Source organism: Urocitellus parryii, chromosome 4 (genome assembly GCF_045843805.1).
Source record: "Urocitellus parryii isolate mUroPar1 chromosome 4, mUroPar1.hap1, whole genome shotgun sequence".
NCBI classification, from domain to species: Eukaryota; Metazoa; Chordata; class Mammalia; order Rodentia; family Sciuridae; genus Urocitellus; species Urocitellus parryii.
Window position 1 is genome coordinate 105,463,270 of NC_135534.1, and position 12,974 is coordinate 105,476,243.

Below are 12,974 nucleotides of genomic sequence, written 5' to 3' on the forward strand. Positions count from 1 at the left end.
CCAGACAACAAACTTAACAGTCACTGCCTTTGGGGAGTTGGACTATAGTTGGAGGGAAGGAAGGGATATTTAGACTTTTTGATTTGCTCTTCAAAAAGATTTGAAATTATTGCCTTACGTATCTCACTGTTATAATAACCAAAAATTAATTTAAAAAATAAATTTGCCAGGCGTGTTGGTGCACACCTGTCATCTCAGAGGCTTGGGAGGCTGAGGCAGGAGGATCACAAGTTTGAGGCCAGTCTCAGCAACTGAGCAAGGCTCCATGCAACTTAGTGAGACCCTGTCTCAAAAAATAAAAAGAGCGTGGATGTGGCTTATTGGTAGAGTGCCCCTGGGTTTAATCCTTGGTCCCCCCAAAATCAAAATAATTAAATAAACTAAATGAATTCTTAAACACATCTTAAGGGACTCCAGCTAAAAGTTCCTTCCTTTCCTTCAACAACACTTCCTCAGGGTTGCCTCCCCTGCTCTTCTTTGTCTTCCCCATTCCCTCCTCACCTAACAGTCTGACTTGGGACTTCACCTTTCCCCTACAAATGCTCTTACAGACATCACCTGTGGCTTCCCTCTGAACACAATGAACACTCCTCACTCCTTTCTTCTGGCCCTCTGTGCTGCATTGGATGTTGTTTATGGTTCCTCTGAAGCTCCTTGTCTTTGGTTTCCCTCCTGCCCTTTTACCTCACTGGGTTCGTTCTTTCTCCATCTCCTTCCTTTGAGTACTTTGGGTTAGCTCATCCCACAGATTTGGGTTTCTTCTGGCTCTACTCTTGACCCTTTGCTTCTATGTGTTCCATACATTCTTGTGGGGTCTCATACGTATCCATGGATTTAAGTACTGTCTCTGTGCTGCTCAGTCTCGGGTCTTTGTTTTCTATCTTTTCTCCTGAGCTCTAGTCTAATTTACCCAATTGCCTATCAGATAAATTTATTTATCCAGCCCCCAGTTCAGATCCTGCAGGCATCTCAAACTCAACTACTCCAAAACCAAACTCATCACCTCTGAGCAAAAACCTCCCCTCTCCCTTTCCTCCTGTTCTTATTTTGGTAGTTGTTATCTCCATTGTCCCCATCTACCCTAGCTGACAACTCAAGAAAGACCCTCTTCTGTAGCCACTGCGTCCCAGGGGTCATCAAAAGCCATTCTGTTTGCCAAAATTCTTTGGAGTCTGTCTTCATTTCTGCACATTTATTTCCACTCCATTCATTATACATGAGTGGATTAGTGCCTATGGATACATGGGTTTGAGGTTCTGGAAAGAGGTCAGAAATACCCTACCTGCATTTCTGCCTCTAGTCTCCCTGTCATCCTGCCTTCTTACACACAGCTGCCACCATGATGTCACATAGATTCATAGATTCTAACAATTTGAACCCTGCTTGAAATTTTTCCATTTTTATTTTATTTTGTTTTTTGGCAGGTAGGTACAGGGGATTGAACTCAGGGGCACTCAAACAGTGAGCCACATCCCCAGTCCTATTTTTTTTTTTTTTTTTTAGAGAGAGAGAGAGAGAGAGAGAGAGAGAGAGAGAATTTTTTAATATTTATTTTTCAGTTTTTGGTGGACATAACATCTTTATTTTATTTTTATGTGGCGCTGAGGATCGAACCCAGCGCCCCGCACATGCCAGGCGAGCGCATTACCATTTGAGCCGCATCTCCAGCCCACCCAGTCCTATTTTGTATTTCATTTGCAGACAGGGTCTAATTGAGTTGCTTAGTGCCTCACTTATGCTGAGGCTGGCTTTGAACTTGCAATCCTCCTGCCTCAGCTTCCTGAGCCACTGGAATTACAGATGTGTGCCACCATACCCCACAACTTTTTTCCATTTTTATTAGATAAAATCCAAACTCCTTAATATAAACTGGCCAGTTGCCTTCTGTCATTATCCTACATGTACCTTACATTCAAATAGCCCTGAAGTGCTCTTGTTTCTCAAAACTCCATGCCTTTTTGTGTTTCTGTGAAGTTTTGAGATAGCTTATTTATTTATTTATAAATTTTGAATCAGGGTCTCTCTAAGTTGCTGAGGCTGGTCTTGAACTTGAGATCCTCCTGCCTTAGCCTCCCGGGTTGCTGGGATTACAGGCATGAGCCAAACATCCAGCAAGATAGCACATTTGTGTCTCCAACTCTAACAGTACCTGGGACAAAGTAGGTGCTTACTAAATAAATGAAACAATGAAAATTAGAAAGGACAAAGGTTGAAGGTAAAGATACCCACCAGAAGTCTACTATGCGAGTATAATTTAGAGGCAACTGGGAAGAGGGGGAAAGAAAATGCTTTAGTGCAACCTTTCTTTCAAGTTTCTGAAAGGTGAAACAACTATAGTAAAGTAATAATTATGTCATATTCTTCCCTTGGAAAATATGAACTTTGATCACTGGTACAATTTCAGATGGAGATAGTTTAACTGATTTTAAATAAAAACAGCCCAGTACATGCAACTGCCAAAATCCTCTGATAAAACCAGACCCCTTGGTATGAATCCCAAGGTTCAAGAGTGCAGCTAGGAAGGGACTTTTATTCTGCAAACATTTTTTTTTTCTTTTTAGCACCAGGGATTGAACTCAGGGGTACTCAACTGCTGAGCCACATCCCTAGCCCTATTTTGTATTTTATTTATAGAGACAGGGTCTCAGAGTTGTTTAGTGCCTCGCTGTTGGTGAGGCTGGCTTTGAACTCACCATCCTCCTTCCTCAGCTTCCGGAGCCACTGGGATTACAGGCTTGTGCCACTGTGCCCGACCTCTACATACATTAATGGGTTATTAATTGTAACTCTGAGCCCATGTTAATTCCTCTACAGTATTGGTTTCTGATGAGAAATCTTTGGGGGAGGGGAAAAAGTAGCAAACATCTGGAGGTCCCTTTGAAGCCAGAAATAATTTGTGAATTTGTAGAAATGGGCAAAATTTGGGATTCCATTTTAAAAATTTAGTTCTGTTATTTGGAAAAAATTTAAAAGATGCGTATTTTTATTAGGTTGGCAACAATCAACAAGGTTAAAAAATGCTTTCAGGAAGGGAGTGGAGAAAAAGGGACTCTTATACATTGCTGGTGAGTGTATGAATCAGTAAAACCTTTTGGGGACAACTTGGTAATATCTATCAGGATTACAAATATACACATCTTCTGACTCAACATTCCACTTCTAGAAATGTATATTACAGATATATTTGCAGATTTTCAAAATGATATATGTTCAAGGTTGTACTCAGCAGCATTGTTTGAAATTCAATAGATTGGAAACAACTTTAGTGGTCACCAATAGAGAAATGGTTAAATTAAGCTACATGTATTTCAAACAGCTCTAAGAATAGAGAAATTGTCTACAGTTAAATGATTTCCAAGTTATATTAAATGAAATAATTGAGGTACAGGAAGTGGGTTTAATATGTTTCCATACAGAAAAACTTCTATGTGTACTTGTTTGAGTAGGCATAGATTATCTCTGGAAGAATATACAACTGGCCTGGGACTATAGTTCAGTGGCAGAGTGCTTGCCTTACACATGTGAGGCACTGAGTTTGATCCTCAGCACCACATAAAAATAAACAAATAAAATAAAGGCATGCTGTCCATCTACAACTACAAAAAATTAAAAATAAAAAAGAATATACAACTGATAACATTTCTCCCTACAAAGGGTAAGATATATAAGGGTTGGGGAGGTTGTTCAGAATTAGTGGAATGAGATTTTTAAATTAATTTAAAACTTTAATCATTTGAATGTATTAGGTATTCAAGAAAAATGAATTAAAATTTAAAACTAAAAAATAAATACAGCCTATGTAATTTTTAAAATTTATTTTTTAGTTGTAGATGGACACAATACCTTCATTTTATTGATTTGTTTTTATATGGCGCTGAGGTTCAAACCCATTGCCCCACATATGCAAAACAAGCACTCTACCACAGAGCTACAAACCCAGCCCCAGCCCATGTAATTTAAGGTAATTTATGAGTAAGTATAGACTCCTCCCCACTGTCCCCCCTCTTCCCCAGACCCCCCCCCCTTTTTTTTTTGGTGCTGGGGAAGGAACCCAGGGCCTCACTCATGCTGGGCAAGCCCTCTACCACTGAGCTACACCTCCAGCCCCAAGATTAGTGGATATTGGTGTCAGACCTCAATGAGTTTTGGTCCTAATTACCTGTACAATTTTTCCACCTGTAAAATCAGAATTATCTCATAGGATTGATGAAAATTGAATGCATGTAAAATACTGAGGCTCACATTCTCTGTGATGGAACTTTGTGTCACCTGTACTGGGTGTGGATTTTCACCTGAATGCTGAAGGTGAAATGGGTGGGCCTGATGGAAACCTTCAATGTTTCAATAAATTCACTTTTCTCTCTTTTCAAAAACGAACGAACAAACAAACAAAAACCCCTGAGGCTCACAGAAAGCACTCAATAAGTGTTAGTTGCTATTGTTGTTTCTGCCCTAAAAACTCCAACAATAAACAAAAAAAAATTTTTTTCTGACTCCTTTTGGACTAGTCTAGAGGCAAAGATACAAACTAGATGATTTCTCAAGGAGTTTTTCCTGCCCAGAGGCTTGAGTCTTCACAGTCTTCAAAGACATTCTTCTTGCTGCTGCTGCCACCCAACCTGCAGACCTCCCACCTGTGCTAAATGAAGTGCGCTTGAAGTGAGGAGGTTACTCAGAACGTTTATGTTTTCTCAAGGGAGGAGGGCGGGAAGAAATCCTGTTGACACAGTTATATAAAAGCCTGTCACTCAGTCCCCTGCCTACTACCTCTGCAGACCGTTATGCATATTAAAGAAGGGGGGGGCGGCAAATACAAAAGAAAAATAAGCGAGACAGAGTGGAAGAAGGAACAAATCAGGATGCTTGAGGGACTCCACGTGGTCGCCAATCTGTAACTGATCAGTGCAGCTACACTGAAGCAAAACCCCCAGAGCCCAACGTTAAATATATTGTAATGGAGAAATCGTCCACAATGGGGTGTCTACGTCCTTAGCAGAGTCTTGGAGCTACCGTTTAATACTCTCCCGCTTCTCTCACCCGTTTTTGCACCTAGTAAACCACGCGATGTAACAACGGAATCTGGTTATGTGCGTGCGTTGTGTGAGTGTGCGCTTTGCAAACCATCTGGGTCCCATCCTGCCCAGTTGGAACGATGATCGATCCGGGACGAGTTCGGGGAGTTGGGGTTTGCTTGTGTCTGCTCCCTTTATCTGCTGCCTTCCATCTCCCACTCCATCAATCGCTCGGCACAAACGTTGGAAGGACGTAGGTTTTCAGCACCAGGAGGCCGTGGACCTTCTCTGGAGGCGTGTAGTGCACCCTCCAGAGGGCCAGAGCTGATTGCATCCTGCTCACCACGACCCTCCCCCTCCTTCCCAAATTTGCCGCCCCAGGCTGTAATATTACAAGCAGTGCGCAGTCCCGGTGCGGGAGTCCAGAAAGGCTGCGTGACCTTCCAGCGAACTCTACCTCAACTGCGGGGGATGGAGGCTGCCCCGGGGCCTGCTGGCTGGGTATCGATCCCCCACCTTCAACCAACGCAAGTTCTCCCGGCACAAACCCCTCCCTCCCTTCGCGGCTTTCCCAGCCTTGCAGGATTCTAACGCCTTGCTAGAGGCGCCCTCGGCTCTTTCCCGCAATAAAGTAAATCCGGTGGATATTCATCCCCCGCCCTATCCCTCCTCCTTTCTTCCCCCTCCCCCCTTCAGCAAGCTAACCCCGCGCACAGAGCTCGCCGCTGGCGGGCCCCTTCCACCCGAGGATCATAATGCCCAACGCTCTTTTCTCCCCCTCTCTTAATCAGAAACGTGCTCGCGAGCCCCCCTCCCTCTGTGTGCATACATTAGGGTCTGCTTTGCATGCAGCGGCAGGCTGGGACCGGAGGAAGAAGGGGCGGGGGCGCTTTTGCCCGCCTCTTCCCTCCAGGCCCCGTTAGCCACCCAGCTTCAGCTTCGCTGTAACACCGCCTCGTTAGCGGAGCACGCCGTGGCCCCAATGCCTGGACTGGAGAAACATAACCCAACTCCGCAGAAGGGCACGAAAGCCAGAAGCTCCTCTGCCCCGTGTGCACAGTAGGGCCAGGAGGTGGCGGGAGACCTGCCACTTGGTGTGTGCATTTTAGAGAGAGTTCCAGCATGAAGATGGGAGGGGTTCCTTTTTTATTTTTAAGGCGCGTTCACTGAGGGCCTGTCTATTTTGCATATAGTAAACTGGGCAACGCTTCTGTTTTGCATGTAGTACAATAAGAGCTCTTTTATTCCAGTGGCGTTCGATTCGGGGTAATCCTGCTCGTATCCGTGCCCCGAGGCGGAGGAGAAGGTTCGCTCCTCCTGGACCCAGCACCCGCGCTATACTGGAAGCTGCTCTCCTGGGCGGTTCGATTCCCAGCGCGTCCCGGGAACGTGTGTAATCTGCCTCTCGGCTCCCGAGCTTGCAGGCGGCTGGGATCCCTCCGCCTCCATCCTCCCTGTAGCCCTCGCCCCCTCCCCCTCTCCCCGGAACCCGCGCGCCGCTCCGGGCTCCTGGGCTTCCTTCCCCCCTCCTTTTCCCTAGCAATGCCGCTCCCGGAGGGCGGGGCATACAGTTATCCAGGTTGCGGGGCGGGCGGGCGGGCTGGAGGAGGCCGCCCGGGCCTCGGCATGGAGTAGCAGAGGCCCGGCGTCAGAGGCGGAGGCACGAGTCCTGTATACAGATTGCGGGGCGGGCAGGCGCGGCCCGGCGCTCTGCATAGCGGCAGGCCGGGTGTGCGCAGCCGGGCGGCGCCGAGCGGGTTAGGCAGGTTCCGGGGCCCTCAGCACCCCCCCTCGCCTCCCCGCCCCCCTGTGTTGTCGCCTCTCCCTCTCCTGCTTCACTTCACGGGGCGAACATGGCGCACAGCTGTCGGTGGCGCTTCCCCGCCCGACCCGGGACCACCGGGGGCGGCGGCGGCGGGGGGCGCCGGGGCCTAGGGGGCGCCCCGCGGCAACGCGTCCCGGCCCTGCTGCTTCCCCCCGGGCCCCCGGCCGGCGGTGGCGGCCCCGGGGCGCCCCCCTCCCCCCCGGCTGTGGCGGCCGCGGCGGCGGCGGCGGGAAGCAGCGGGGCTGGGGTTCCAGGGGGAGCGGCCGCCGCCTCAGCAGCTTCTTCGTCGTCCGCCTCGTCTTCGTCTTCGTCATCGTCCTCAGCCTCCTCTGGGCCAGCCCTGCTGCGGGTGGGCCCGGGCTTCGACGCGGCGCTGCAGGTCTCGGCCGCCATCGGCACCAACCTGCGCCGGTTCCGGGCAGTGTTTGGGGAGAGCGGCGGGGGAGGCGGCAGCGGAGAGGTAAGGGGGCGAGGAACCCCCAGGTCCGGGGTCCCGACCCTCTGAGGAGCCCCTTCCCCTCCCCCATCCTTGTTTGAGGAGCATCCCAATTCTGGAACCATCCTGGGGTCCCTGACCCGGGGCAAAGAGCCCTCCCATGTTGGGATCCCCATACAGGGCTACAGACCCCAGACGCCCCCACCCCGGGGTTTGGACCCTTCTGGCCAAGGCGTTTGTCCCTCGCCTTCCTTCCCCGGACCCTTCCCCAAATCCCTTGGCACAGACCCCCTCGCCGGGGTTTCCCATCCCGGGCCTGAACCCCTCCTCCCTTTCACAGATTACCTCATCCGAGCAAGATTCCTCCCTCCCTTCTAGAGACCTGATCCCGCCACATCCCCGCCTCCCTCTCTGGGCAGATGTGTTACTCCTAGGGCAGTTTTCCTCTCGGGCATCTCTGGGATGGTATCCTCGTCCAGGGCCCCGTTCTTCTAGCCCCTGGGGATTGGTGTCCCTTCCCAACACCTTGCTTCCGAAAACCTGACGAGCCCCCGCCTAATCCCCGCCAGGTCCTTACCTTGCCGGCCACTCCCCCTTCCTTCACCTCCACCCCCACCCCACCCCCAGCAGACAGATCCTCCCGCGTCCCGCCCTACCCCACGGGGAAATCTCCTTTCCTCTCCACCTTGCCAGCCCTCACCTCCTTCCCTTCGAAGATAACATAACGGTGCTCTCCTCCTGCAGTGGTCTCTTCCCCCATCTTTCGGAGCCACCGTTTCTAGTCTACTGGTAGCAGGGAATTAATTACTCTACTTAACACTCCACCCAGTCCCTCCTTCAGAATGAAGGATCAGTGGCATCTTTGAGGGGAAATAGTCCAGCGTCCCCTAGCCTTTGAGAAGAGCAGCTTTCCAGCACTCTTGGAGAGGAACAGGCTTTCCTCCAGCTCTGGGGAAGGGGGTCCTGTGATGGGAGGTGTTTGTAGGGGTACTTGGGCAGCATCCTCCCATGGGAAGCAGCTGCTCTCCTACCCCACCCACTGAGCCTGAGAGCACGCAGTCTCCAGCCCTAGCTCCCTCCCACCCTTCTTTTTCTCGACATTTCAGTATTGATCTACCTTTTCCTAGGCCAATCCTGGGGCTTGCAAGGGATGGGGGAAGCCGGGTTGGGGTGAGGAGAGTAGGTAAGGGACAGTTCTACTTTGCTCGTGTTTGCTTTGGTTTGGGAGAAAGAGGAGAATTATGAAGCAAAGTTATTCCTTAGAGGGAGGCGTTAGGTTTATCTCTGATTCTTATAAGAGAACCCAGTTTGAATGAAGGGCCAGACTTTGCCCCTTCCCCATTAGTAAAGGGGTAGAATGGGGATGCTTTTGATAGTCATTATGCACCCTTCTTCAGTAAAATGGAAAGTTGCCCTGGGAAGGGAAGTTGAGTTCAGGTTCAGCCAGTGGCGTTGCGCATTTGTTTTCCATTGGATGCAGAAGGGGGAGTTTGAAACACAGGGGAGGGGGGGAATAACGGGATGGGGGATGCTAGGAGGAGGAAGAGCAGCTGCTAGGGGCTGAGGAGAAGGGGTGTAGGGGGTTACTGCTCTGGAGTGCTCTTGATTGAAACAGAAAGGGAAAGATAACAACCAGCCGTTTCCTGCGTGCTCTGCCGTTGGTGCACACAAAATATCCTGGGCAAACCCCTTTTTGCCTTTTGTGCCCCACACCCCTTTAGATTTACCGAAAGATCCTGGGAAGATGGGGAGGGAGGAGATTCCAGGGACTTCGGCCCCTTCTCTCAAGGAGCTGACATTTTTTAGTGCCTCCTTTTAAAAAATGTTTCTAAGGCAGTCTGATCAGGAGACTGACAACAACCGCCTCTGACAGCAAGGAGGACATGATGGGGGCGTGTTCCTTGCTATGTAGCTAGCAGCAGCGTCCCCTCTCCCTGCCTCTCTCTGCTCTATCTCCACCTCCTTTTCCCAGCCTTCAGAAGGCAGCTGCAATCAGCAGGGTTGTTTGAGACTATTTATTGGTTGCTGTAGATTATTATTTTTTTTTGAAAGGCCAATTCTGTATTTTTTAAGCTAACAACACAGATCCCATGTAGTTGGAGAACCAAAGGCCTCATACATGACAAAAAGACTGAACCGTTCAGGTTACTTGCATGGAGTTGGTGCTTAAATGTGAGTTGATTTTGTTTTTTTAAAAGATACAGCAGCAAAAAAATAAAAATAAAAATTCATTTACCTGCTTATTTTAGAAACTTGAGACTTGCCTGGTTATATATAGAATTTTAGCCCCATGTATATTTGAGTATAATAAGAAAGTCTGTCTTAGAGAAGTTAGTCTGTTTTAAGGGATCCTTAGAAGCATTTTCTTCTTGTTTAACATGCTTATATACTTTGTAATGAAGGACCAAATTTTACCTCCCAAATATTATCACATATTCTAAAGCAAAGTTTTATGCTGACAACTTCCAATCACAGCTTTTCAAGAGACTGGTCAGAAAGAGAGAGACCTGGATTCAGGGACCTAATGTCTGGGCACCAGAATATTTTCTGTTGGTCATTGAAAAATCACCTTAAAAGTTTTAATCAGGTGCTATATATTTTCTTATTTACTGGTGTTATGAAATGATTGTAAATTGGTGTTTTATTTTGATTCACATTAGTGTATAATGTAAAGCTTCTCAAGAGTTGCAGTTAATTTAAATAAGATGATATTAATAAGGTTTTTTTTTTTTTTTTTAAACTGTTGCCTGAACAGTACTTGCTACTTAACTATGAGAAGAGTTGTTGACTCCTTACATTAAACTTCAGAATTTTTTCTGATTAGGCTTGAATGAGCTCTTGGTAATCTTTTTATGTGGTAGTTTGAAGCAATCTGGTATAGGTTGATGTGTTGTTAGTGCTAAACCAGAGTGATTATCTCCTTTGATCTGGTAGTTTTCAGTGTAAGAACTAAGCATTAGTCTTATATAATCTTGCAAATCAATGATAAAGTTCCAAAAGGGCTCACCTGGGTTGATATAGAATTCTAAAGATTGCTTCTCAGAACTTGCTCACAGCTCCATATCAAGTCTTGTCTAGATTCATGAAAAAGAAATGGTTATATAACCCCAAATGATCCTGACCTCTTTAAATAGTAAATTGTGGTTTCTGTAATTGAATAATGACTAGAAGTTGCCCATAACAAAACCTTTAAGTTAATACTAATAAAAGTAGGTGACAGAACTTCCATATCACTTCCCTGTTGGGACTCTGTTACCAGAGGAGACTTATCTTTTACTATCATTGATAACTTTGTTCCTATTGAATAACTCTCTGGTAACAACTGTATTTAAGAATTCCTCATGAGCTGGGGTTGTGGCTCAGTGGTAGAGCACTTGCCTAGCATGTGTGAGGCACTGGGTTCGATTCTCAGCACCGCATATAAATAAATGAAAAAAATAAAAGTCTATATCAACAACTAAAAATATAAGTCTATCAGCAACTAAAAATATATATATATATAAAATTTTAAAAAAAAAGAATTCCTCATGACCAAATTCTGTTAAAACGGGATTTTTTTTTTTTTTTTGTACCATGGATTGAATTTTTGGGTGCTTAATCACTGAGCCACATCTCCAGTCCTTTTTTTGTATTTTATTTAGAGACAGAGTCTCATTGAGTTGCTTAGGGCCTCACTAAGTTGCTGAGGCTGGCTTTGAACTAGCAATCCTGCAACTTCCGAGCTGCTGGGATTACAGGCTTGTGCCACTATTCTTGGCTGGAAGGGATTATTTTTCAAAGTACATAGGTGTTGCTGATCTCCTATGTGGGCTTTCTGTATAATAGGAGTAGAATTTATTTTATTGTGAACTTTAAGAAATCAGAGGTTCATTTTTAGCCTTTTCTCTTCCTTTCTCTGTCACTGGGTAGTTAGGAGACCTTGGACAATTTACTTTTCTTTTTGTACTGATGATTGAATTTAAGGGCCTTTTACTATTGAACTACATCCCAGTCCTTTTTATTTTTTATTGTGAGACAGCTCTCATTAAATTGCTCAGAGCCTTGCTAAATTGCTGAGGCTCCTCAAGCTTGTGATCCTCCTGTCTCAGCCTCCCAAGCCACTGTGATTAAAGTTATGCACCACTGTGCCCATTGACAGGTCATTGTGTTGATGAAAAAAAAAAGAATATGTATATATGTATGTTAGTTGTAGATAGATACAATACCTCTATTTTATTTACTTTTATGTGGTGCTGAGGATAAAATCCAGTGCTTTACATGTGCTAGGTAAGTGCTCTACCACTGAGCTACAACTCCAGACCAAAAATTAATTAATTAATTAATTTATTTATTTATTTTAGAATTTTTTTTAATATTTATTTTTTAGTATTTGGCGGACACAACATCTTTGTTGGTATGTGGTGCTGAGGATCGAACCCGGGCCGCACGCATGCCAGGCGAGCGCGCTACCGCTTGAGCCACATCCCCAGCCCCCAACAATTTATTTTTAACCTTAAATTTCTGATACGTAAAATGAAAAGTTTGCACAAAATAGCTCATGAATCCTTTTTTTCCCTGTTATCTTGACTTATATTAATTTTTGATCAGGTCAGAATTTCTTCTTTTGTGTGTATTTCAAGAATGAGAATCAGTGCTCCTGTTTGATGATTTGTTTTTTGTTTTTTTTTTAAATATTTATTTTATTTAGTTCTCGGCGGACACAACATCTTGTTGGTATGTGGTGCTGAGGATCGAACCCGGGCCGCACGCATGCCAGACGAGCGCGCTACCGCTTGAGCCACATCCCCAGCCCTGATGATTTGTTTTTGTTTTTGTTTTTGCTTTTGGTTTTGATACCAGGGATTGAACCCAGGGATGTTTAACCACTGAGCCACATCCCCACCCCTTTTTATTTTTAATTCTAAATTGCTTAGGGCCTTAGTCTCCCAAACTGCTGGGATTACAGGCATGAGCCACTGTGATTTTTAATATCAGTTTGTACATTTGCCCACTTAACTGGCATCATTATTAGGAGAAATTCCAAGTTGGTGGGAAGTTTTGATTTTGTGGAAAAAAATATAACTGAAGTTAGCCAATTTCATTTATAAGAAACACATAAGGTCTGGGGATGTAGCTCAGTGGTAGAGCAGTGGCCTAGCATTGTGAGGCCCTGGGTTTGATCTCTAGCACCACATAAGACAAACAAAACCAATAAAGAAAAATGAAAAAGTGTTTAAGAAGTGGGGTCTCACTATGTTGTCTAAGCTGGCCTTGAACTCTTAGCTCAAACAATCCTCTTGCCTCAGCTAGGACTACAGACGTACACAACTGCCTGGCTTGAAGATAGTTTTTAACAAAGTTCTGAGAACCTGTAGGAACCCCAGACATTATCTGGTGTGTAGAGAAGCCCTCTTCTTTGGCTAAATTTCTTGTTTGGCTCTTGTTTTCATTGTTGTACATTATTTTCAGTCTAAGTAGTATATTCCTTAAGATTTTAAATGAAAAGTTCAGTAGATCAGTGTATTTATTAGTCCAAATACCTACTTTATGTTCAAAATGAACTTCTTTGTTTTTTACTGAGCATTAGAAATTCAGTCTTTTTTAGTCATCTCTCACTAAAAACCTTATGAAATGTCCGTGACTTTATCTTCCATTGAATTATATTAAAGCACATGGTCCTTGCTGAAATCATTTACAAAATAGTGATTTACCTTCTGACTGG

General features: G+C 45.7%; 1 protein-coding gene across 2 annotated transcripts in view; it reads left to right on the forward strand.

Moving 5' to 3' along the window:
• The first annotated feature begins 6,679 nt into the window (after window positions 1-6,679).
• Window positions 6,680-12,974, forward strand: part of Kmt2a (lysine methyltransferase 2A) — an 84,593-nt gene continuing 78,298 nt past the window's right edge. For both annotated transcript variants that reach the window (XM_077796933.1, XM_077796935.1), the window contains exons 1-2: window positions 6,680-7,297; window positions 9,347-9,445. In XM_077796933.1, the coding sequence (XP_077653059.1) occupies window positions 6,866-7,297; window positions 9,347-9,445 (531 nt within the window). In that variant the 5' untranslated portion in view covers window positions 6,680-6,865. The remainder of the gene's footprint in view (window positions 7,298-9,346; window positions 9,446-12,974) is intronic.